General features: G+C 41.0%; 1 protein-coding gene across 4 annotated transcripts in view; it reads left to right on the forward strand.

The window, feature by feature from the left end:
- The window catches only part of lrrc1 (leucine rich repeat containing 1), a 158,005-nt gene that overhangs the window by 114,697 nt on the left and 17,698 nt on the right, over nucleotides 1–25,610 (forward strand). For all 4 annotated transcript variants that reach the window (XM_041187133.1, XM_041187132.1, XM_041187134.1 and 1 more), the window contains one exon: nucleotides 23,309–23,424. In XM_041187133.1, coding sequence (XP_041043067.1) covers nucleotides 23,309–23,424 — 116 coding nt within the window. The remainder of the gene's footprint in view (nucleotides 1–23,308; nucleotides 23,425–25,610) is intronic.

Below are 25,610 nucleotides of genomic sequence, written 5' to 3' on the forward strand. Positions count from 1 at the left end.
CTCTTTGCCTTCTATCTCTTACCTTAAATCTATGCTATTGATCCCTCCACTAATGGAAAAAGTGCCTTCCTATCCACCCTATCAATGCCCCTCATAATCTTAAACGCCTCTATCAGGCCCCCTCTCAACCTTTGTTGCTCCAAGGAAAACAACCCAGCCCATCCAATATTTCCTCATAGCTCAGACCCTCCAGCCCAGGCAGCATCCTGTTAATCTTCTCAGCACCCTCTCTAGTTCAATCACATCCTTCCAAGAATGTGGTAACAAGTACTGCATGCAGTACTCCAGTTGCGGCATAACCAGCGTTATGCTCCCCTGCTCTTGTATTCTGTGTCTTCGCTAATAAAGTCAAGTATCCCATGTGCTTCTTAATCACCATATACCTGTCTTGCTACCTTCAGGGATCTGTGGATATGCATACCAAGGTCCCTCTGATCTTCAGTACTTTCCAAGGTCCTACCATTCATAGTGTATTCCTTTGCCTTGTTAGCCCTCCCCAGACGCATTACCTCTCACTTTTCCGGGTTGTATTCCATTTGCCACTGCTTTGCCCACCAGACCAGTCCATTGATATCCTCCTGCAGTTTATGGCTATTCTCCTTACTATTTACCACCCTACCAATTTTCGTGTCATCTGCGAACTTCCTGATCATACCCCCTACATATAAGTCCAAATCATTTATATACACCACAAACAGCAAGGGCCCAGCACGAGCCCTGAGGTACCCCACTGGAAACAAACTTCCACTCACAGAAACATTCCTCTACCATCACCCTCTGCTTCCTGTCTCTCAACCAATTTTGGATCCAATGTGCCACTTTGCCTTGGATCCCATGGGCTCTTACTTTCTTGCCCAGTCTTATTGAAGGATCTTATCAAAAGCCCCTTGCTAAAGTCCATGCAGACCACATCAAACGCATTGCCCTCATCAACACTCCTGGCTTTCTCCTCAAAAAAATCAGATCCAAGTTGACAAGCACAACCTTCCCTTAGCAAATCCATGCTGACTATCCCAGATTAACCTGTGTCTCTCCAAGTGCAGATATATTCTGTCCCTCACAAATCTTTCTAGTATCTTCCCCACCACCAAGGTTAGACCGATTGGCCTGTAATTTCTTGGTTTATCCCTTCCCTCCTTTTTTAAGCAGTCTAATGTGTAATTCTTATCAGCTGCAATGCAATACTGTCACATTTCAAAAGCAGTATGTTGTTGTAATTTTTAGAAAAGCATGCTGACACTTAGTTTGTTTGCATTGTATTTCAGATTAAATGAGATTGTTTTAATTAAGGAGGATAGGAGGCATTCAGTTAACTGAGATGCAATTTGAAGTAAATGTCACTTCAAATAGATACAAAAACTAAGTTAATGTAATATTTATTCAGTTGGATGTACTTTTTAGTACAAATGAGTTTGATGATCATTTTATATTGCAAAGCAAGTTATGCCAAAAATTCAGCAACCTGATGGCACCCCATTGATTCAGTACTCAAACTCATATTACAAAGATCCCTGGTAAACCTTTTTTCTTTTGAAGTCGCTATTTCATTTTTAATCACAGTTATGTCATTTGGAGGGTTCAGCATGGGAGGGACTTATTTTATACTGCAGGAGAAAAACTTGACTAGGTTATTGTCAACAATGAAGAAGTGCTGGAAGATTTGAAAGCTTAACGTTTTCATGTTTTTACTTCCTGTGAGTGTTCGCTGCTTGAGAAATGAGTGAAATAGAAATGTAAACCTGTGAGTATGTTTGTATGTGAAGTCCATCTGCGATTGCACGCAATCATGAAATGCTGTATTCTGGTTTGGGAGCTTTGTTTGCTTTGTGATTGCTTGACTTCATGCATTGCATTTCATGTCCTGCTTGGATTGTTTGCTTTGAGCTATTAACAAAGCTGAATGTTTGATTGAAACAGCATGAGCATGCAAAAAAAAAGTGTGTTTTTCGATGGTTATGGGATGTTTCAGGCAAATGCGGTTATTGTGTAAATTTATGGGATGATTAACTTCCAGCATCATCGTGCAATTTTTGTAATTGGGTTGTAGCGGGTGAATACTGGTGATCACTTTTCAGTGTCCAGGTAGTGTGTAGTAAATAATATAGGGCAGTTTATGAATTATCCTTGGAAGCTCTGGTTTTATAGGTTAAAATAATTTTCCTGTTGGCTGTCCTTGTTAGGAAGCTCAGCTTCCTGATGGTAAACATCCTATTTTTGGCCCCAAATCACCTTGCTGTTATGACTATTGGGATTTGAAATGATGAAGAAATCTTGGTGGGGGTATTGGTAGGTGAACTGCAGCAATGAAAATCAACAAAGATACAGGAGGAAATGATAAAATATCCATGTAGTTTGGAGTGTTTTTAAGGCTATAACACTTAAGGTTTAAATTACATGTATGAACACATCTAAAGTTGCTTGGCATTTATAACTCAGATCATGTGACCTCCGTAACATGTATGCAACTAATATTTGTTTATGTGGGAGATATGTAAATACAGAGTTATGTCAAGTGAAACCATATGTGTTGTATTATTGGATGCCTCACTTATCACCTGTGCCACACTCATTTTCTCTACTTGTTCTTTTTAAATATTCAATATCTGTTTGAATGTGTGTTTGTGTGTGGCTGTTCATATACATTAAATAGTAGTGACTTGAAACTAATCATGTGGTTTGTGCAAGCTAAATTCACCAGTTTTATTCAATCATATATCTTTTTATCTTCCGATGTAACTTCCTGTCCAACAGTTATTTCAGTATTATATTAGAACTGAAACTTTGGTGTCTCATTTTGTAATAGGCTGCTGCATTCTTGGGGTAGTACAGTGGAAAATTTTTGCTTTGCTTTTTACAGTGCTGGTTTACTTTGTGGTTTTGATTTTAGACCACAAGCTCCGATCTGCCATCAGTTGTACATCTTGTGTCACGGCAAAGCATTCCTCCTGTTAAAGTTAGAAGATGAGTACTTTGTTTTGGGTCAGGCTACGAAAAGAAAGCAGTCACATAAGCTACTTTAACTTCATGCTGGTTGCAATATAATCAACCAAAACAGCTTTACACTTCTAAAGAAAGAACCCTGCAGTTCCACAGGGACACCTTTATATTCCTAATATTTAATAAAAGCTGTCTTTGTGGTGAACTGCTTACATGACAAATGTTAGCAGCAATTGAAGGCTAGTGAACAGAGCTTTGCATGTATTTTAAATATGCCTACACAGATGTCTTGTTTCCCTTGACTACAGGATGGGGGACTGTAATCCATCAGCGGGGTCCACTCGCAATGCTCTCGTTGAATGTATTAATTGAGAGATTGGTCCTTACTGTATTAGTGAACCATGCAAGGTCATGGGCTCCAATCTGCCATTTTTGTATGTTACCCAGCTTTGCCCCAGAGAGGTCCTAACATACAGCAGGACTTATTTCTTGCTCTAAGTTGAGTTGATTTTAGAAAGTGATGAAGTACAAAAATAACAAGAAAAATCGGAGCAGCATTATTGTCGGTTTAAAAATGCAGCCTCATTTTAGCATAAGCACCCCAACTTCTGGCTAAATAGATTTCGTTTTAGATCCACTTCCTTGTAATTAACTTGCAAACATGCCTTTATGCCCAGTTCATTCTTGGAAACTAGTTTGGCAATACGGAAAAATTGCAACTTAACTTTGCACTAAGTTCAGGGATTCAAGAAGACACCCAAGGACATTTTTTGTGGCCAAGCTCGCTGGAAGGTTTCTGAAACTTGTCCTTTCAAATGCAGTTGGAGATGGTGCAGCTCTTAGATAGTGATTTTAAGTCATGCAATTCAATTAAACATTAGTGGCTACTCTGAGGTTTCAGTTGCAGATTTTTCTCATTTTATGCTCCTGAAAAAAATGTCATTGGTTTATGGATAATACTGATGATGGAAGTGAAGAAGGCATTTACTGTGATTTCCCAGATAGTTATAGCAGATCTTCAGTTTTAAGATTGTTTGTTTTATAAAACTAGTTATTATTTTAAATTTCACTAAGTCTTTAGGACTGACGGTAAAAGCAAAAATATGAGAACGGTAATCAGAAATGTTTAGCATTCTGGGGGGAGTTTGTGGTCACTTTACATTGACTGTTAAAAGCAGTGGTCTTTGAGTAGCTCAGCCATAGGAATCCTATAAATATGTGAAAGGCAAGAAGGTAGTGCAAGAGGAACATGTTTCACTGCTAATTCCAAGAAAATTATCAAGAGATCAGGAATGTTTTGATTTGTTGTCGTTGTTCAAAGTCTGCTGAAAGGCAAGTTGGAGTCTGGTATTGTTTGAAAAAGGCTTTTTCCTCAGTTACCCAAGCCTCCCCTGAGATTATTAGAGGGTACCTCTAACATTTTGGGCATACTCGGAATTTCAGATGACCTTTGGTTGGACATCACCTTTAGCAACAGCAATGGTATTAGGAAACTTGAGTGAAGAGGCGACTGAGCCATTGTGAATAATTGCACCAAAGGCCCCTGTTCTCACCATGTCCATGGAAATTGTTGCAGTCAGATGGGCAGAGTTGCGAGAGATCATATTTTTCACGTCTTTTTTGTGTCACATCTGCTTGCCTTTTACCTGCCTTCAGCTACCAGGTTCAGAAGCTCTGGAGTTCCCTGCCTGAGCACTCCAGCCTCTCTACCCCTCTCTTCTCCTCCTCTAAGATGCTTCTTAATACTTATCTTTTTGACTAAGCTTCTGGTGATCAGTCTTGATATCTCCTCCTGTAGCTCAGTGTCAAATTTTGTTTGATATCGTGCCTGTGAAGTACTTTGGGAATTTTACTGTGTTAGAAGTGCTATATAAATGCAAGTTGTTGTGCATCTTGATATATTATCTTTAATTGTGCCTACCCCTATCTCAGAGAGCTATATTTTCACTATTTCAACAGAACTTTGAACAAACTAAATCTATTAAAATCATTTTAAGTGGGGAAAAAAATCACATTTTTCTAATATTGCACTTAATCCTATGGAAAGTGGAAAGATGGTCTTCAACTAATAATTATAGTCCATCTGGACAGATGCAAGAATGCCTAACTTCAAAGGGAGCAACAATTTATGCTACCTGGGAAAAGGGTGCAGAGTCGGTGGCAAGTCGACTGTGATCAAGGCGTTGCCATGGAGAATGCACCAGGGAAATATTGTCCACCATGCTTTTTTTAATTCAAAACAGGTGCAATGCAAGCACATATTCTAGAGGACAGGTCTCTGCATATGAATTTTGATCCTAGCAAGTTTAAGTGAGCCACATTGTGAGTCCAACTGATGATAAATTGGCTGATAGCATAATTCTAAGCACATCGGATTGTTCATGAAGTGCTGCCCAATCACGGAATCACATTTAACACTGTATATTATGTTCTGAGCTTTGCAAGCACAGTCTGGTCAATACTCTGCCTATTGCAAACAGCGCAAAGGGACATGTTGTTTGATACGATCCGCCAGTCATTGGGATGTATGGCTTATGTACCTGGCATCACACTGACACTGAAATTCATATACCACATTACTCATCTGTGTGGGAGGCAGAATGTCTTTTTGGCTTGACATCAGTATCTTGTTAGTGGAAAATGCCACTTCTGTTGCTGCTGCTTAGAACTACTTCACCATAGAACCATAGAAAAGTTACAGCACGGGGCCACCATTCGGCCCATCTTGTCTATGCCAGCCCGACGACACCCAGCTGCCCTTTCTAATCCCACCTTCCTGCACCCAGCCCATAGCCCTGCGGCTAACAGCACTTTAGGTGCAGATCCAGGTACTTTTTAAGAGAGTTTAAAGTTTCTGCCTCTACCACTAACGTGGGCAGCGAATTCCAGACACCCACTACCCTCTGCGTAAAAAAGTTCGTTATGTCCCCCCTACACCGTCTGCCACTTAACTTGAATCTCTGTCCCCTGGTTCTAAAATTCTCCATCAAGGGAAACAATTTTATCCTGTCCACTCTATTTATTCCCCTCTTAATTTTGTACACCTCAATCAAGTCACCTCTCAGCCTTCTTTGTTCAAAGGAGAAATAACCCCAACCTATACAATCTTTCCTAGTAGCTACACTTTTCTAACCCTGGCAACGTTCTTGTAAACCTCCTGTGCACTCTCTCCAGAGCTATTACGTCCTTCATGTAATGTGGTGACCAGAACTGCACACAATACTCCAGTTATGGCCTCACTAGTGTTTGTTTTATACAATTCCAACATTATATCCTTACTTTTATATTCTATACCTCTGCCAATGAAGAAGAGCATTCTATATGCCTTCTTTACAACCTTGTCTACTTGAACTGCTGCCTTCAGGGACCTGTGTACTTGTACGCCAAGATACCTCACTTCATCTACCCCTCTTGGTATATTCCCATTTATTTTGTAATCCCTGTAACTGTTTGACCTCCCTAAATGTATGCCCTCACACTTCTCTAGTTTAAAGTCCATCTGCCACTTTACTGCCCACTCCATCAACCCATCTATATCATTTTGGAGATTTTGGCCATCCTCTACACTATCCACTACTCAGCCAATCTTTGTGTCATCTGCACATTTCCCAATCGTGTCCCCCACGTTCACGTCCAAATAGTTAATTTATAACACAGCAACGGTCCCAACACCAAGCCATGTGGAACACTACTTGAGACAACTTTCCATTTGCTAGGGCATCCATCGACCGTTACCCTTTGTTTCCTGTTATGAAGCGAACCTTTTATTAAGTTTGCCACATTACCCTGAATCCCATGGGCTTTTACTTTCCTGACCAATCTGCCATGTGGGACCTTGTAAACTGCCTTGCTAAGATCCATGTACACAACATCCACTGCACTACCTTCATCAACTCTTCTTGTCACTTCCTCAAAGAATTCAATCAACTTTGTGAGGCAAGACCTTCCTTTAATCCATGCTGACCATCCCTGACTAGTCCATGCCTTTCCACATGACAGTTAATCCTATCTCTCAGGATTGATTCTACTAATTTGCTCATCACTGATGTAAGACTAACTGGCCTATAATTGTTTGGCATTTCCTTTGATCCCTTTTTAAACAATGGAACTACGTTTGCATTTCTCCAGTCCTCCAGTACCTCCCCTGTATCTAGTGAAGATTGGAAAATCATCCTCCGAGCATCTGCTATCTCCTCCCTGACTTCCTTCAGCAGCCTCGGAAACAATCCATCTGATCGTGGTGACTTATCAACTTTCAAGGATTTCAACCGTTTGAGTGCTTCCTCTCTCTTTATGACTGTTCCGTCCAATATCTCGCAAGGTTCCTCCTGAACAACCATATCTCCATCTCACCTTTCCTTTGTAAACATGGAGACAAAATATTCATTCAAAACTCTTCCCACAGCCTCTGAATCTACACACAAGCTTCCATCTTCATCTCTGATAGGTCCCGCTTTTTCCTTAACTAACCTTTTAGCTTTAATGTATTGGTAAAACATCTTTGGGTTATCTTTAACTTTATTTGCTAATCTTTTTTCATACCCTCTCTTTGATTTCCTTATTTCCTTTTTTACTTCGCCTCTGCACTTCCTATATTCATCTAGGCTATCTGCAGCGCTTAGTTCTTTGTGCTTATTGTACACTTTCTTTTTCTGTTTGATCTTCCCCTGTATTCCTCTAGACAACCAGGGAGGTCTAGATTTGGTAGTACCACTCTTATTTTTATAGGGGACATGTCTACTTTGTACAAAAACTTCTGTCTCAAATTTTTGAGATACTTTACCTTACTCTTCCAGAGTTACTTAAGGTAGACTGGACACTTTTTAGGACCAGAAGTGGTGGCCTTAGGCCCGTTCATGAGTTTGTGCGATACACAGCGAGCAATGATCTGATTGGGGTAGCCATTATCCCGTAGGATAGTTTTGATGCGCCCTATTTCGGCATCAAGCTGGGTATGGTGAACAAATGGCTTGAGCCCTGTTTACGGGATTGTTGATGAGGCTAATCTTATAGCACATGGAGCTTTAGGAATCCCAATGTGTATATTGACTAGTGAAGGTAGGCTTGCGGTAGATAGCTGTGGATAACCCATTAGCAGATTTCTCAACAAGCATGTAAAGGAAATGGAGCTTGTTAGACTGATCCATTTTGGAAGTAAATTTGAGTGTGGGATGGAGCCCATTAGGGTTTTAAGGAAATTGTTACATGCAACTATTCAAATATAGCAAACATGCAATCTATCTATTGGAAATATGCAAGGCACAGGAGGTTAGGGGGTCATTCAAAAATGTGTTTCTCATGGAAGCCAATGAAAATGTTAGTGAGAGTTGGACCTACAGTGGATTCTATTGCAACATCATTGCTTGGGCATACATGGTGTCATTAAAGCTGAACTCAACTGTGCCAGTTGCTAAGTTCATAAGTTTAATGAATACAGATTCAGAAAATGGTGGTGCGTCTAGATTGTCATGATGTAGTGAAGTGGTGTAAATGTTTGTTTTCCTTGAATGACACATTAGTGAATAGGCTCACAGTGTCAAGCAAGCACATAGACACAGCATTGCTATCGATATGCAGGTCATGTATAGCCTTCGCGAAGGTGAAGAGATCCTTTACTGTGGAAAACTCACTCAGATCTGGTTGTAGGAACTCACTTAACCATTTGGCCAATTCGTGTCGTGCAGATCCAGTCACAGGTTAGATGGGGTGTAATTGAACATCACTTTTGTGCGTCTTGGGCAGCTTATACATATGTGGACCTAGTGAACCACGAGGATGAATCCTATCATATATGCCACAAGGCAGCTTGTTGCTCTTACACAAGTCTAACAAACATTTTTGTAACTTGCTTTCGAGCAGAGCTGTGCGGTCATGCTTGATGGTGGATCCAATGGATATGAATTTGGACCCATCATTAAGAATGGTGTGTATTCTTGCCAATATAGCATCACATATTAAAGATTACTATCCCAGACCATTTGTCAGGCTTGCAAATATATATGTCTGGGTTGGCCTTGAGGCCTCTCAAAGACACCAGGCATTTGCGTTTTTCATGTGAAAATCAAGGAAGTCATTAGGTATCCTGCAACATGCCTGTGCCAAGATCAGCTAGGCGTGGCTTCAAGGGCTTATTGTTTTCACTGACACTGGTTTATGGCAGGAAACCTGAGAATAGAGGAGTCTAAACTCTGCAAACACCTCTTCCCTGGTGCTTTCTCCACGGCAATACCTTGACTATCAGAGATGACTTGCCAACTAATTAGTACCCTTTTCTCATACAGTATAAATTATTGCTCCTTTTGAAAATTGGCATTCTTGTGTCTGTCCTGATGTGTCCAAGGCGAAAAGACAGCATGTCTCTTTTTCAGGACTGCTCGGGTTCTGCACTACCAAGCAACTAGATAGCCTCTCTGTTTGCCTAATATCTGGCCAGTAATATCATTTCTGTGGAGAGGTTCTGGTCATTAATGGTCTTTTAGGCATCACTGTATTTCAAATGTTATCTGTAGCAGTCCTTGTCCAAATGCAGCAAGACTCGGACAAAATCCAGGCTTGGGCTGACAAGTTCTGTCGAAGGGTCATGAGGACTCGAAACGTCAACTCTTTTCTTCTCCGCCGATGCTGCCAGACCTGCTGAGTTTTTCCAGGTAATTCTGTTTTTGTTTTGGGCTGACAAGTGGCAAGTAACATTCGTGCCACACAAGTGTCAGGCAATGACCATCTCCAACAAGAGAGAATCTAACTATCATCCCTTGATATTTAATGGCATTACCACCACTGAATCCCCCACTATGAACATCTGGGGGTTATCATTGACCAGAAACTGAACTGGATTAGCCATATAAATACTGTGGCTACAAGAGCAGGTCAGAGGTAGGAATCATGCGACGAGTAACTCACCTCCTGACTCCCCACCTACACCACATGGACTGCAGGGGTTCAAGAAGGCAGCTCATACCACCTTCTCAAGGGCAACTAGGGATGGGCAATAAATGCTGGCCCAGCCAGCTAAGCCCACATCCCATGAATAAATAAAAAAACATGTAGATATTGTAACCAGGAAATCTGATATTCGGACATATATTTCCTCAATACATGGATGACATGACGTGACTTTCCAAGTAGATTCATGCAAAGTATTACGGTCTTATGGCACAGCTATGTTTAATTGCTGTTATTTTAATTTTGTTCATGAAAGCTGGTTACTGGTTTGAGCATCAAATTTTTGCATGATGGACATATTTACAGAGTTCCACTTCACTGAATGTGATAGAAAAATAGAAGGAGGAGGAATAGTAGAAGGAGTTGAGATGCAGATCATCCATGATTTAGTTCAGTGGCAGAACAGGCTTGAGATGCTGAATAGCCTATCCTATTTCCATGATCTTACAGTATTATTCCGAATCAAGTTGTGGGGTTTTTGTGTTGGAAAGTCTGTGTGATCCTGGTGTAAAGAATGAGTAATCTGTTGTTTTGTTTCAATGTATTTTCTGCTCAGATTGCACCTCAGACTGGGATAAAGTAAATATTGGATTTGCTAGCTGTGAACTAGGGTGGCAGCTAGGAGCAAGAATGAGAGAGACAGTTGCATGTTAGGGTCACTTACCCATTACTAAGTTGATGAGACAATGCATGCTTGAATGGTTCTTTAAGTCTAGGTTAACTAATTCATTCATTCATTCATTCACTCTGCAATTTGCTCACCCACAGCCTTAACCATTTAACATATTGGAACTGGTTTAGGTAGTTTTAAGTGAAGCTAACCTTTGTTTTAAATTACCACTTCACCCCACCCTACTTAGGTGGTGGAGGAAAAAAAGGCTGAGTTATGTCTGCATTCCAATGAGTAGTCTTCACAGAGGTGAGTAGGTACCTAATCTGGTTCAACCAAAGCTGATGATGAGTGGCTAAACCAGTTGAGTCAGATATATTCAAGCCAGTGCCACTTGGACTTAAGGGAGCAAAAAATGGGGACTGTAGCAAAAGAAACAACCAGTGTAGGACAGAGTAAGTGTCATACAGGGGACAAGAATTTCCAAGTTGGGGATGAGGGAGTGCTTGAGCAAATTGACAGCCACAGAAGAACTGGAGAGCCAAAGCCTAGTTGGTTAGGAGTTTGAAAGTGTCATTGCAACTCACTCCAAAGAGTTTTCTTCCCAGGTGTGGGGTTGGAAGGTGGATGAGTGGAGAAGGATACAGGATATGATCAGAGATGGCCTTGTCTGTGATTGAGACAATAGGAGAGTAGGAGGGCCACATGAGATGGCATGGTTGAGGGGGTGGCTGTGAAAAACAGGCAGAAGAATTTAGAGGGAGAGATTAAGGGAGATTAAGAGGGCACTGAATCCAGAGTAGAGGGGGGCATGATGAGACTAAAGCTCTGAAGAGTCACCTCCACTCAGTACAGAGGCTGATGCAGGAAAGGAATGAAGATATCTTGGGAAGTTTGGATGGGCAGTAGAGAATAAGGATTTCAAAGGACAGACAGAGAAATGAAACAAGATGGTACTTAAAGGCGGAGGAAGTGGTAGAAGAGTAGCAGGAGAGACCAAGATGAGATTTGGTGAAATAGGCCACAATGCCATCATGGTAGCTTGAGCAGGGCTGGTGGTGGAAAGTATAGTCAGGCACATGGGCTTCTTTAAAGAGAGAGATTTTGTAACGCATGAGTCATTTTTCCGACAAAGCCATGATGTTGGAGTAGTTGTGCACAATAAGAATCCTATTGGTGAGGAAATGGACCTTCTTGTGGGAAATGTGGAGATGGGAGTTGATCTGCCTGATTGCTAGAGGTCAGTAGTTAGTGCAGTGAGTGGGACTGGAAGAAGATTGGTGAGATTCGTTTCTAGCGGTTGAACTGAGCTTGCAGGTTGACGAGAGGAGGGGGATGGGACAATTGGGGCTGCACTTAAGGAGGAAACAATGGGTGCTTTGATGTTCCTCTGAGTGGTGAGAGTTGCAGAGGGTACCTCTGGAATTAACTGAGATGAATTAAACCCTGCAACAGTGGCAGGAAAGCAGAGGAATAGTGAAAGTGTGGGACAGGGATTTGCTGGGGAGGGTGGGGGTGGGGACGGGGGCGGGGAAGGGAGAGGACAAGTACCCGAGAAGGAAATAATGAAAGGTGCAGGAAAGGAATGAAGGTGGCATGTCTAGGTGACAGGAAAGTGAGGGGAGGGGCCAAAGGCAGTAAAGAGGAGAGAAAGAAAAACACATTTACCTGCCGTGTTCTTGATTTCTTTCTCCTCATTCCCTTCCCCCATCTATCATATATAATCTAATCTCCACCCATCTATCATATCCAATCTGATCTTCAAATTGACATAGTTTCTGCCTGAATCACTCAACCTGGATGTGAGTTCCACTGTGGTGCAAGTCTACAAAGTATATCTTGGCCATCTTTCCTTGAAATAATTCATTTCAACAATATATGTACAGTGATAAGTGCCACCATTATTGATCATAAGTTGAGTGTGACGATAAAAAAACAGGGACATCAATAGGTCATTTTGCCCCTTGAGCCTGCTTTGCCATTCAGTAAGATCACGGTTGAACTTCTACCTCAACACCTTTCCACATTACTCTTTCATTCCCTTAGTGTCCAAAATCTATTGAGCTCCATCTTGAATATAGTCAATGAGTGAGCATTCACACTCCTCTGTGAAAGGGAATTGCAAACAGCCAGGGTCATGATAACTGGCATCTGCTTCAAAAGTCACTTGTAATTTAATAACATTTAAATAAAGCTCACAAACAAAATAAAACTGACACCGCACACATGAGAATATATTAGAATATACTCGTGCTCAAAAATAGGCCAATTTAAGCGAAGAACATTGAATTCAAAAGCAAAATCCAACCTGATGCTGAAACTGAGGGTGGAGTGGGAAGTGAAGAGGTAATCAGAAACTATGTAGATAGGCAGAGCAGTGGTGCATGAAATCCAGTGCGATTAAGTGAGAGGAAGAAAAAAAAAACAGGCAATATAGGTGCGCTGTCTTCATCAACAGTATAAAACTGGTCAACGGAGATGCTACTTCAAGCTCAGCTGTATTGGGAAGATATAGGCACAAGTTTAAACTGGCAAAAGGCAAATTTATAACTCTGTCTCTGGGAATTCTATATGCAAGAAATGATCAACACATGGTATGGATTTATAGTTAGAGCAGCAGAGGCAAAAATCCTGGAATAATTTAAGGAGCTATAATGGGGGAGAGGACTGGCTAAGGAAGAATGAATTAATAGGCTTCCTTATCTTTTTAATATTAGGCATTCTTATAATGCAGTAATCTTAGCAAGCATTTTGGTGGCTTTCTAGTCTGTGTAGTGTCCTCTGATCTTTATTGCATTCCCCTATAAAGATCATGCAATTTTACAGGGGTTGTAAGAACAGAGAACTCAGGGTTCAAATAGGCAAATCTTTGCATTTAGCAGGACAAGATGTTAAAAAGCATACAGGATCCTTGCCTTTATAAATAGAGGCATAGAGTAGAAAAGTGAGGAAGCTATGATAAATCTATTATAAATCATTGGTTAGGCCTCAGCTGGAGTATTGTCCAATGTTGAGCTACGCACCTTAGAAGTGATGCAAAGGTTTCAGAGGGTGGAGAGGAGATTTACTGGAATGGTACCAGGGATGAGAGGCAGTCAGAGATGAGACTGAAGAGGTGGGGATTCTTCTTGCTGTGGCTGGGTAGTAGAATTCTTGGCTGAGACAAAGGGTTTGGAATCAAGTCCCGCTCCAGAGACTTGAGCACAATCTAGGCTGACACTTCAGTTTTAGTACTTAGGGAGTGCTGCACCACCAGAGGTGCCATCTTTTAGATGAAACATTAAACCAAGGCCATATCTGTCCCCTCAGATATTTGTGAAAGATTCTATGGCACTGTTCAAAGCTGAACAGTTGTGCTTAGTTTCTTGGCCAAAGCTTATCCTTCAGCCAACATCACTACATCACATTGTCAGGTCATAACCTCTTTACAATATGTAGGATCTTTCAGTCCTCAAATTGGGTGTCCTGTTTCCTGCATTATAACAGTGACTAAACTTCAAGAAGTACTGAAATAGAAGCAAAATATTGCGGATGCTGGAGATCTGAAAGGAAAACAAAATGTGCTGGAAAAACTCAGCTGGTCTGGCAGCTTATGTGGAGAGAGAAATGAGATAACATCTCGAGTTGAACATGACTCTTTTTCTGAACTGAAGAAGTCACATTAGACTTGAAATTCTCTCTTCACAGATGTTGCCAGACCGGCTGAAGTTTTTTCCAGCTTTTTCTGTTCTTAATTGAAAAACTTCTTAATTGGCTGTAAAGCACTTTAGGAGATCCTGAATTTATGACAAGGAACTCTTATAAACTCTTATAAACCTTTTTCTTTTTGAGCAGAAAAGGTTAAGGGGTGATTTGATACAAGTGTTCAAAATTAGGAAGTCTTGTTAAAGTAAATAAGGAGAAACTGCTGCACTGGCAATAGGATCTGTAACCAGAGCGCACAGGTTTAAGATAATTGGCCAAAATTCAGTGGAAATGAGAAATACATTTAAACAGTGAATTGCTATGATCTGGATGCATTACCTTGAAGGTTGATGGCAGCAGATTCAGTAATAACTTTCAAAAGGAAAACATCCTGCAAATTTCTCCATTTGAAAGATTATGGGGAGAGGAGCAGGCGATTGGAAGTAATTGGATAGAACTTTCAAAGAACTGGCACAGACACAGTGGGCCAGATGCTGACCTTCTGTGCTGTGATTGAATGTTCTTTTGTCTGCTTTACAGTATATAGAGTGGAGGGAATGTAGTTTGTGGTTATTGGGTCAGCGGCACAGCCCGCGTACTGCACATTTATGTGCACTCGCATGGCAGTGAGGCACTTTCATCAGTGCCACATTTATTTAGTGATAGTCCATGGGTTATTGCTTTGCGAGAAATCAGTATGAGCATACCAGGCTGCAGCCTCGCTTGAGTTTGAATGGCTCAGTATGATTGCTGCCTTGTTAATCACTCCCTGTGGTCAATCTGAGTGGAGCATAGGAACAGAAGGAGGCCCTTTAGCTCCTTCAGCCTTTTCTGCCATTTAATCAGATCATGATTGATTGATTCCATTAACAGCCTTCAACCTATTTCCCTGAATGTCCTTTCCTATCAAAAATGTATCCGTCTTAGTCTTTATAATTTCAATTGCCCCACTGTATCCACACTGTTTTGGGGGAGAATTTACCCCTGATTTTACCCCTGTATGGCCCGGTTCTAATATTCAGGTTGTGCCAACTTGTTTTGGATTCCCTCACCAAAAAGAAATAGTTGTTCTATATTTATCCTATCAAAAATCATTTTGTCATTTGAATTTTGGATCACACCTCAACCATCTACACTCGAGGACTACAAGTCAATCTTGTGCAACCTGCCCTCCTGATTTAACAGTTTTAACCCTGGTGTTATTCTGTGTTATGCTGTGCCCTCTACAATATTCTTCCTGAAATGCGGTGCCCAGAACTGAAGGCACAGCACATGGAGTCCGACCAATGCTTCCTTCTTTATATTCTGCCCCCTTGAGATAAAAGTCAATATTCTGTTTCATTATTTTTTGTCCTTGTCCACTAGATTTTAGTGATCTGTGTACATAGACACCTAAATCTCTTCACTGCTCTACAGTTTAAAGCTTCACACCAAGGAGAGAAAACCCCCATTTAGCTTGGATCCAAACTGGACAACCTTACACCTGCCTACTTTGGATTCCATTTGCCACAGTGTTGCCGAGTTATTTAATGTGTTTCATCCCTTTATAGCTTCCTGGTCACATCTGCACAATGTACTGTGTCTCCTAACTTAATTTTATGTGCATACATGGATACACGATAATTCTGTGTGCTTTTGGGAGTGTGGGTGTGTGTGCCTGCTTTTGGGGGTGTGTGTGTCCGTTTTTGTGTGCCTGTTTTTGGGTGGGCGTGTGTGTGCGCGTGCATCCGCTTTTGGGGGTGTCTGTGTGCGTGCATCCGCTTTTGGGGGTGTATGTGTGCTGCTTTTGGGTGTCCGCGCGCACCTGCCTGCACCCGCTTTTGGGTGTGTGCGTGCATGTGTGAGAGAGAGAGAGGTATGTATAATATACAAAAGCTGAGATCTCTGTACAAATCCCTGGGGAACACCACTTGTCGCATCTTGTCAATCAGAGCAATTTTCTTTTATCCCTGCTCTCTGTCTCTGACCTCCCAATCAACGTTGTAAGGTTACCTCCAATTCCTTGCCTTAATTTTTATTAATCTTTTATGCAATCTTGGTGATGGTGCAGGTGTGTGGTTGGAAACTTGGTTCAAACACATCAACAAGATTGAAAGCGGTCTCCCTCAGCTCCAGCCAATTATGACAATTGGAAATGGTGGGCAGACAATGGAGTTTGTGAGGAGGACCAAAGATGAAGGCTTCAGATTTCCTAATATTTAGTTAAAGAAAAGGAAAGTTATTCTGGGTAAAAAATCATTACATGTACTTTGATTTAGTGATCAACCCTTTCTTCTAATTTTTATCTGACTTCTTATATTTGGGCTAATAATGCTTAATGAGGAATCTGTACTATCAGCTTTTTCTAATTATTTTTACTTGTTCATGGGATGTGAGTGTCACTGGCTAAGCCAGCATTTGTTGCCCATCCATAATTGCCCTTGAGAGGGTGGTGGTGAGCCGCTTGCCTTGAACTGCTGTAGTCCATGTGTTGTCGGAACACCCACAGTGCTGTTAGGGAGGGAGTTCCAGGATTTTGATCCAGTGACAGTGAAGGGATGGGGATATCTTCCCAAGTCAGGGTGGTGTGTAGCTTGGAAGGGGAACTTCCAGGTGCTGGTGTTCCATGCATTTGCTCCTTTTTTCCTTCTAGGTGGTAGAGTTGGTGGGTTTGGAAGGTGCTGTTGAAGGACCCTTGGTGAGTTGCTGCATAGCATCTTGTGGATGGTACACACTGCTGATACAGTGTATTGGTGGGGGACAGAGTGAATGTTTGTAGATGTGGTGCCAACCAAGCGAACTGCTTTGTCCTGGATTCTGTCCAGCTTCTTGAGTGCTGTGGGAGCTGCACTCATCCAGGGAGGTGGGGAGTATTCCATTACACTCCTAACTTGTGTCTTGTAGATGGTGACAGGCTTTGGGGAGTCAGAAAGTGGGTTACTGTCTGAAGAATTCCCAACTTCCGGCTCGCTCTTCAATGGATATCAAAAGTAATTTTCTGTTCATCTTAACTGCACTCTGTCCAATCCATCAATGGAAGAAAGCAGAAACCTGACATCTCCTATACTTTTGGAAGTATCAATCCTAGAGAATCAACAGTGCTGAATATTCCAACTCCTCATTTTCGCTGACATAGAGCAATTAGTCGTTCAGTAATAGATAATGTTTATTTCAGTTATGGTCTGCCTTTTTCACTTTTATGCTACCCTCGAACTGGAAGGTTGTTAAGGTGACTTGTTCCCCAGGCTTTGGCCAACACTGCTCCTTCAGCAGTTGTTTGTGCATGAGGACAGTATGTGCTGATGCACTTTTTCCTTCTTCCACCCTCTCTTGCCGGGTCACCTATCCAGTGAGGAAGTGTCTAGTTCCATCTTGCTGTTTCCCAGCCTTCCAACTCATTGTCTAGCAAGCCATGGTGATGAACGTGGTGAATGCACTCAACCCAATGTGCCATAGTGATTTGCACTCAATTCCCCCAATGATGAATTATATCAATTTTGATTGCGTTGCCAGGGGGAATACCACATTGGATGTTTGGCTCTTCCCATGAGTGGTGTGAAGAAGGGTGGGGGGGTGGGGGGAAGAAAGCATGGTGGTCACTTAAACCTAACATTTTCATTGCAGCTTGATCAATGTAGGTGCGGTTAGAGAGGCATGGAAGTTACTTGCCGACTAGCTTGACAAGGGTAATGGGTGAGCAGAGGATCAAAGAAGAGAGAAAACCAGAAATTTAAAAAAAAATCAATAATTGTTTAAAATCACATGGTGATTATTGTAAAGATTGAGCTTGAAACTGACTCCAACTGCAGTCACTGTTTGTTTCCTTAGGCTGTTCAGTTTGAGTGCTTTTTATACTAAATTATGGACCGTTTCAGACATTATTATGAAACTCAATCACTTCCCAACTTTTACAGGTTTTTTTGATTCAAGTAGGCTTCATATTTTTGTTCAAACTTTGCAACACAGCATTTGTAAATTCTCCATGCGCAGGATTTTGTTTGTCGGGGGGGTGCACGCCTGACCCGATCGGGCGTAAAATCATGCGTGATGATGCATTCGTGCACTCTTACGATCTTTTAGTTAGCAGGCACACGCGAGAGTCGGCAGTGCGCCTACTGACAATTGAGAGGCCTATTAAGACCCTTAAGCAATTAATTAATTTGTATTTCTCATTTCCCATTCAGTTGGCGGGCGGGCGAATAGGCCAGGCGGCCTTTACATTTTTAATGAAACCTCATTCACGGGCGGGATAAGATTTCCAACGTTAAATAAAAATCCATTAAATATTTTTCACCATCATGTCCCTGTTCATGTGACTGAGTGGGGACATGTTTATAGCATCTTTAAAATCTTTATTTTCGTTTCTCCAGTTCTTCAGCTCCCTCTGGCAGTTCCGTGCCTTCAGGGAGCTTTCAGTGAATGCTCCCTGGTGCATGCGCAGACTTCAGCACTTGCCCTCCTCCTGCCCCACCCTGGCAGCGCTGAGTGTTTCAGCAAGCCTTTCACGCTGGCTAGCTGTTAATTGGCCAGCCAGCGTGAAATCACAGCCAGGTGACGATCGCGGGCGGCTGACCTTTTCCTGGCAATTCCATTAAGACCATAAGATGTAGGAGCAGAAGTAGGCCATTCGGCCTATTGAGTCTGCTCCACCATTCAATGAGATCATGGCTGATCTGATAATCCTCAACTCTATTTTCCTGCCTTTTCCCCTATAACCCTTCATTCTCTTACTGATTAAAAATCTGTCTATTTTAGTCTTGAATATACTTAACAACCCAGCATCTACAGCCCCACATGGTAAAGAATTCCACAGATTCACTACCCTCTGAGTGAAGACATTCCTCCTCATCTCTATCCTAAATGGGCGACCCCTTATTCTGAGATTATGTCCTCTGGTCCTAGACTCTCCCACAACCTCTCAGCTCCCTAAGAATCTTATGTTTCAATAAGATCGCCTCTCATTCTTCTGAACTCCAATGAGTACAGGCCCAACCTACTCAACCTCTGCTCATAAGAAAATTCCTCCATATCCAGGATCAACCTAGTGAACCTTCTCAGGACTGCCTCCAATGCCAGTATATCTTTCCTTAGATAAGAGGACTAAAACTGTTCACAGTATTCTAGGTGTAGTCTAACTAGTTCCTTATACAGTTCTAGTAAGACTTCTCTATTTTTATACTCTATTCCCTTTGAAATAAAGGACAACATCCCATTTGCCTTCCCTATTACCTGCTCAACTTGTATGCTAGCTTTTTGTGATTCATGCACGAGAACCCCCAGAGCCTTCTATGTTGCAGCTTTCTCCATTTAAATAATATTCAGCTCCTCTATTCCTGCCAAAGTGCATAATCTCACATTTTCCGACATCATATTCCATCTTCCAAGTTTTTGTCCACTCACTTAACCTGTGTGTTCCCCTCTGTAGACTGTGTCATCCTCAGCACTTGCCTTCCCATCTATTTTTGTGTTATTTACAAACTTGGCAATAGTACATTCACTTTCCTGTTCTAAGTCATTAATATATATTGTAAATAATTGTGGCCCCAGCACTGATCCCTGTGGCACTACACTAGTTATAGGTTGCCATCCTGAAAATGCCCCCCCTTATCTCAACTCTTCTATTAGTTAGCCAATCCTCTATCCATGATAATATACTACCCCCAACAATATGGGCTCTTATCTTATTAAGTAGCCTTATGTGCGGTACCTTATTGAATGCCTTTTGGAAATCCAAATATATTACATCTGCTGGTTCCCCCTTATCTATCCTGTTTGTTACCACTTCAAAGAATTCTAATAAATTTGTCAGGCATGATTTCCCCTCCATGAAGCCATGCTGAATCTGCTTGACTATATTATGCATTTCAAAATGATCTGCTATTACATCCTTTACAATAGATTCTAACATTTTCCCAATGACGGATGTTAAGCTACCTGGCCTATAGTTACCTGGTTTTTGTGTCCCTCCTTTTTTGAATAAGGGCATTACATTGGTAGTTTTCCAGTCTTCTGGGACTTTTCCAGAATCGAAGGATTCTTGGAAGATTACTACCAGTGCATCCACTATCTCTGTAGCTACTTTTTTAAATATTCCAGGATGCAACCCATCAGGCCCAGGGGACTTATTAGCTTTTAGCCCCATTAGTTTCCCTAGTACTTTTTCTCTAGTGATAGTTATTGTATTTATTTGCTCCACCCTTTGCCCCATAATGATTTAGTATTATTAGAATGCTACTAGTGTCTTCTACCATGAAGACAGATGCAAAGTATTTATTCAACTCCTCTGCCATTTCCTGGTTCCCCATTATTATTTCCCCAGCCTCGTTTTCTAAGGAGCCTACGTTCACTTTGGCCTCTCTCTCTCCGACAGATGGAATATCCTGCCCCATTTATGTGCAATAGCTTTTTTTCCCCAGTTGGATTTAGTTGAACTGTTGATGATTACATTATCTAAAAACTAGCCATTCTTGTTTCTTGCATGTAGTCAATAAAAATCTTGATTCAAATGACAAATGTGTTGCAGTGAACTTGATCAGCATTCTGCTTTTTGCAGCTTCTGTAGTTAAAACAGTTGTTGGATTGTTGTGTAGTTCTGTTTGATGCATGTGGTTTAATAATGCTACTGAAATATGATTTGATTTTATAAATTGCATTTTGTTACCCCTTATCTTCACCCTACAGAATAGTGCTCCTTAAAAAATATTCTCATTCTGTCTTAATGTTTAATATTTGTGTTGAGGATTTTTTTCTATTTTTATTCTTGAGATTTAGGCGTAGCTGGCAAGCCCATATTTACTGCATATTCCTCATTGCCCGGAGAAAGTGACGGTAGGCAACCTCCTTTGTTCTGCCACTTCAGAGGGCATTAAGAGTGTGAACTAGAATCACCTGTAGACTGAACTGAGTGGAGATGACAGAGACCCTTCCCTGAAGGGCGGCAATGAAGTATTTGAGTTTTTACAGCAATCGTCATGGTCATTTATCTACTGATGGCCCATAGATTACAATATTCTATTCAATTCAGTTTGATACATTGCCACAAATTTGAACTTGCCCACCTCTGGGTTGTTAATACAATATCATAACTGTGACACTGCTGCACTTAGCCAATTTCTGAGAAATTGTAAAGCATGTAGATATTTTAAGCATCAATTCTGGAAGAAATTTGATGTTGAAACTTGTTTCCTGGGTTTGGTGACCATCGATTGTCATGATGTTTCAAAGTTATAATCACCATTGCAGCCAATGGACACTCTGCGATATGGAGTGCTCCCTGGTGATGTCATTGGATGGAGCGTTGGGAAAAAAAAAATTTAAATGTCAAGTTTCAAAACTTTTTTTGCGATAAAATGGAGGAGTATTGTTGGTAAGGTGAGGCGACAGGAGAAAAAAAACTGTCATCTGTTCTATCACCCCAACCACCAACCCCCCCACCCCAATCCAGTCAACCCCAAACTCTCCTCTTTTACATTGGGATAGGTCTTGCTTGGAAGAATAACAGCAGGTTAATAATTCATGTTGTTTTTAATACACAAATTGACCAGCAAGTTGAAGGGATTAAGAGATACGTTGTGAGTTGCTAATCTCCAGAACTTGCTGGTTGAGTTACATTGCTCCGCTGTTCACTTCACACAAAGGGTCTCTCACTTTTGGCCTCCCCGTTACTCCTTAAAAACTTGATGGATTTTCATTTAATTGCCCACTAAACTCACCACTGAGAGTTAGAACTGAAATTTAAGTGTGAATAGCTTTTTAACGATATGATCATTGTTGACGCAATGCCAGTCGAACTCTGTGGCCCAGATTTTGAGCAGTTTAAATCGTTCAATTTTGCTCTTGCACATGGCAGATTGTTGTTGGATTTTAAAAATGTCATTTAAAATTTTAAAGCTTTTTCTTACTTTTCCTTTGTCAGTTTTTTTCCCCTCACAATCCAATCTTTCTTCACTTTTTTCTTCTTTCTGTACCAGATTTGGATCTAATTCACTCTGTTTCCTTCTCTTTTGTTCTTATGTTTCTTCCTGAACCCTTAATCTCTGTGGTTAAGGAGATAGACTGGTCCTGCTTTTTGCTGAGGTCCCAAGTTCCTTGTTGCCCTGCTGTGCTATTATCAGCATATACTTCCAGTAAGTTACATTGCAAATAAGTTTTGAACTGAAAGGTGGAGAGATGAGAGTTTACCTAATAGCGCCCACTGTTGGGATGCTTCAGCAAGATTGGACCCATAATTGACCAGGGACTTACTGGTAATAATGATGGTGAAACTGTTAGCGTTACAATCATTATTCCTCTGAAAGTGGCAGCAACTTCTGGAGTCTGTACATGCACAGTTAAATGTGGAAATCTAGACGTTGCTGTCACTGATTCTACACCTCCCCACAGGATGTGCTACTGAGGTGCCCCTAGACTGCAAGCAAGTAGAAATCACTGAAGTGACAAACACTTGCCTTTTTAACACTCTTCGTCTTATTGAAAAAATCCTTTCAAAACTTAGACCTTACTGAATGTGATGTAACTGGGCTTTTAATAGCATACTGAATTCATAATTACTGTTGAACAGCTTGCTGTTCCTGAGAAACTAATTTTATATTTGTGGAATTCAAATGCCTCCATGATATAATAAAAACACTTTTTAATTTTTTTTCAGTTTATTGTATTTCAGTTGCTACCATAATCCCACATGTTTGACCCAATCACTTATTTGGCTCTCTGTAAAAGTTATTAATTGAAAGTGAAAAATTCAGTATATTTTACTTCCTGGTTGGCTGTCTGTTGGCTGCTTGCCCTGTTTGGTGACATCACTGCCGCTGGTTGCATAGATATCCCCTTGACTTGGTATCAGATTTCAATTGCCATCGGTAAATGGAAACCCATGCTATAGAGATCGCTATATCTTTATGGGCAGCATTCTTTGAAGTCAACGGTCAGCACCTGCACTACATTGCTGAACACAAAATCTGGGCCAGTCTTTATTTTATATTCGGTAATTGGTATTGATTGCTGGCACTGCTATTGCAGCCCATGTATTTTTGCTTGTTACATGTAGTAATACATTGAAAATTCAGAGTTAAGATCACATTGAAGAAGGTAGATTCTAATTCTTAGAGACAGCAAAGGAAATGGAAACTTTCCTAACCCCTTTGGTTTCAAATGCAGATTGGTGGGTGCTGCAGCCTTAACGTCTTCAGTCTGCGAGATAACAGATTAACAAGAATCCCTCCAGAAATTTCGAAGGCTACTGAACTTCATGTGCTGGATCTAGCAGGAAACAGGTGAGTATGTTTCTGAGGTAACAGGTTGCCATTTTTGGCGTGCTTACTTAATTACAGAAAGCTATTAGAGTTGATTCAGCAGGGGTAATGCCAAGGCATAGGCCCTTTTTCTGCAGCTCCACTGTACTTCTGCATCCTTCCCAGTTCAACTGCTCCACAAATAAGCACACCATAGGCTGTTGGATGAATGGAGAGACCCTGGCCCCTCTGATACTTTCGTCAGTCTCCAAGCAGCCTAAATCTCTCTTATATTAAGCACAGGCTATGATTCAGGTAATGAAATTTGAATCAACGCATCAAATTGTGTCTCTGCAAGTACCATTTATTGCTATGTGGAATATACCATTTGTTAATAATCTTGCAAACTTTGTTGAATTTGATTTTTTTTTAAGTTAAGAGAAAGTAGAATTGTTGTTTACAGTCAACATTTAGAAATGCGTTGCATAGTCAGAACTGAAATTGTAGTGGTGGGGACAGACATGAAAAGTAGCATTTAAAAATAAGCCAAATTGCTTAAGGATTAAGCTCAACCTATACTGCATGATTCAGTTTATGTCATCCTAATCTATGTGGTGTTAGCAGATCTCAATAAGGAGGGAAGAAGAATTAGCCTTGATTCCCCAGTACTGATGCATGTTCAGTGATTTCCTGCTGGAGTGTCCAAGTGTGAGGTCTCCGGTGATTAAATAGCCTACTGACTTTCGCCATCTTAAGTTCACATAGAAATACTGGTTCTGTGGGTAAAGTAATGAGTGGCTGCCTCTATCTGTGAAACTATACTGCAGTAATATGTGGTGCTTTCAGGAAAGGAGTGAGGAAATTGTGGGGGAACTGACTTTGTACTGTGTGCTAGTATTTGATGTTTCATCTGGATTGTGAGGTATTGATGTCCTGTATGAATGTGGCAGTTTGACAAGGTGTAAAGTTTATGGCCACCAATCAGTGCAAAAAGCTGGATTTATGTTGCATTGGAACCACTGGCTCATAGCCAAAATTCATGTGTCAACTTTTGATTATTTTCTTTTTCAATGCAGTGCAACTCAACTTTACACCTTAAAATTAAAAAAAACTCATATAATTCAATTTCCTTAAGTAACTTTTGAATTTCAGCTTGTGCTGAAGTATTAGTTGATCAAGGGGAACTGATAGATGTAGCGTATTTGGATTTCCAGAAGGCATTCAGTAAGGTGCCACATAAAAGATAAGAGCTCATGGTATTATGGGTAATTTATTAGCATGGTTGGGGATTGGTTAACACGCAGAAGACAGAGTCGGGTTAATGGGTTGTTTTCAGGTTGGAAAGATGTAACAAGTGGAGGGCCTCAATTATTTACTACCTATCTTAATGACGTGGAGGAGGGGGCAGAGAGTAATGTAGCCAAATTGATGATATAAAAATAAGTGGGAAGGCATGTTGTGATGACAACATAAGGAATCTGCGTGGGGATATAGACAGGTTGTGTGAGTGAGCAAAAACTTGGCAGTTGGAGTCTAATGTAGGAAAGTGTGAGGCCATGCACTTTGGTAGGAAGACTCAAAAGGCAGACTATTATTTAAATGGAGAGAGACTCCAAAAAAAGTGCAGCAAAGAGGGATCTGGGTGTTCTTGTGCATGAAACACAAAAGATTAACATGCAGGTGCAGCTAATAATTAAGAAGGCAAATGGAATTTTGGCTAGGGGTTTGGAGTTTAAAAATAGGGACGTCTTGTATTTATATATATTTATATATTTTATATTATATATATATATTATTTATATATATTTATATACATCTCTGTACAGGGTGTTGGTGAGGCCGCACCTGGAGAACTGTGTACTGTTTTAGTCCCCATATTTAAGAAAGAATATACTGGCATTGGAGACGGTTCAAAAGAGATTCACTAGGCTGATTCCTGGGATGAAGGAGTTGATTTATCAGGAACGGCTAAACTGCTTAGGTCTTTATTCATTGGAGTTTAGAAGAATGAGGGGGTGACCTTTTTGAAACGTACAAGATTCTGAGGGAGCTTGACAGGTTAGATGTTGAGAAGATGTTTCCACTAGTGGGGGAATCTCGAACTAGGGAACAGTTACGGAATAACAGGGCACTCGTTTAAAACTGGGATGAGAGGAATTTCTTCTCTTGGAGGGTAGTGAATGTTTGGAATTCTCTACCACAGAGTTGTGGATACTAGATCACTGGAA

The sequence above is a fragment of the Carcharodon carcharias genome, chromosome 5, assembly GCF_017639515.1.
Source record: "Carcharodon carcharias isolate sCarCar2 chromosome 5, sCarCar2.pri, whole genome shotgun sequence".
NCBI classification, from domain to species: Eukaryota; Metazoa; Chordata; class Chondrichthyes; order Lamniformes; family Lamnidae; genus Carcharodon; species Carcharodon carcharias.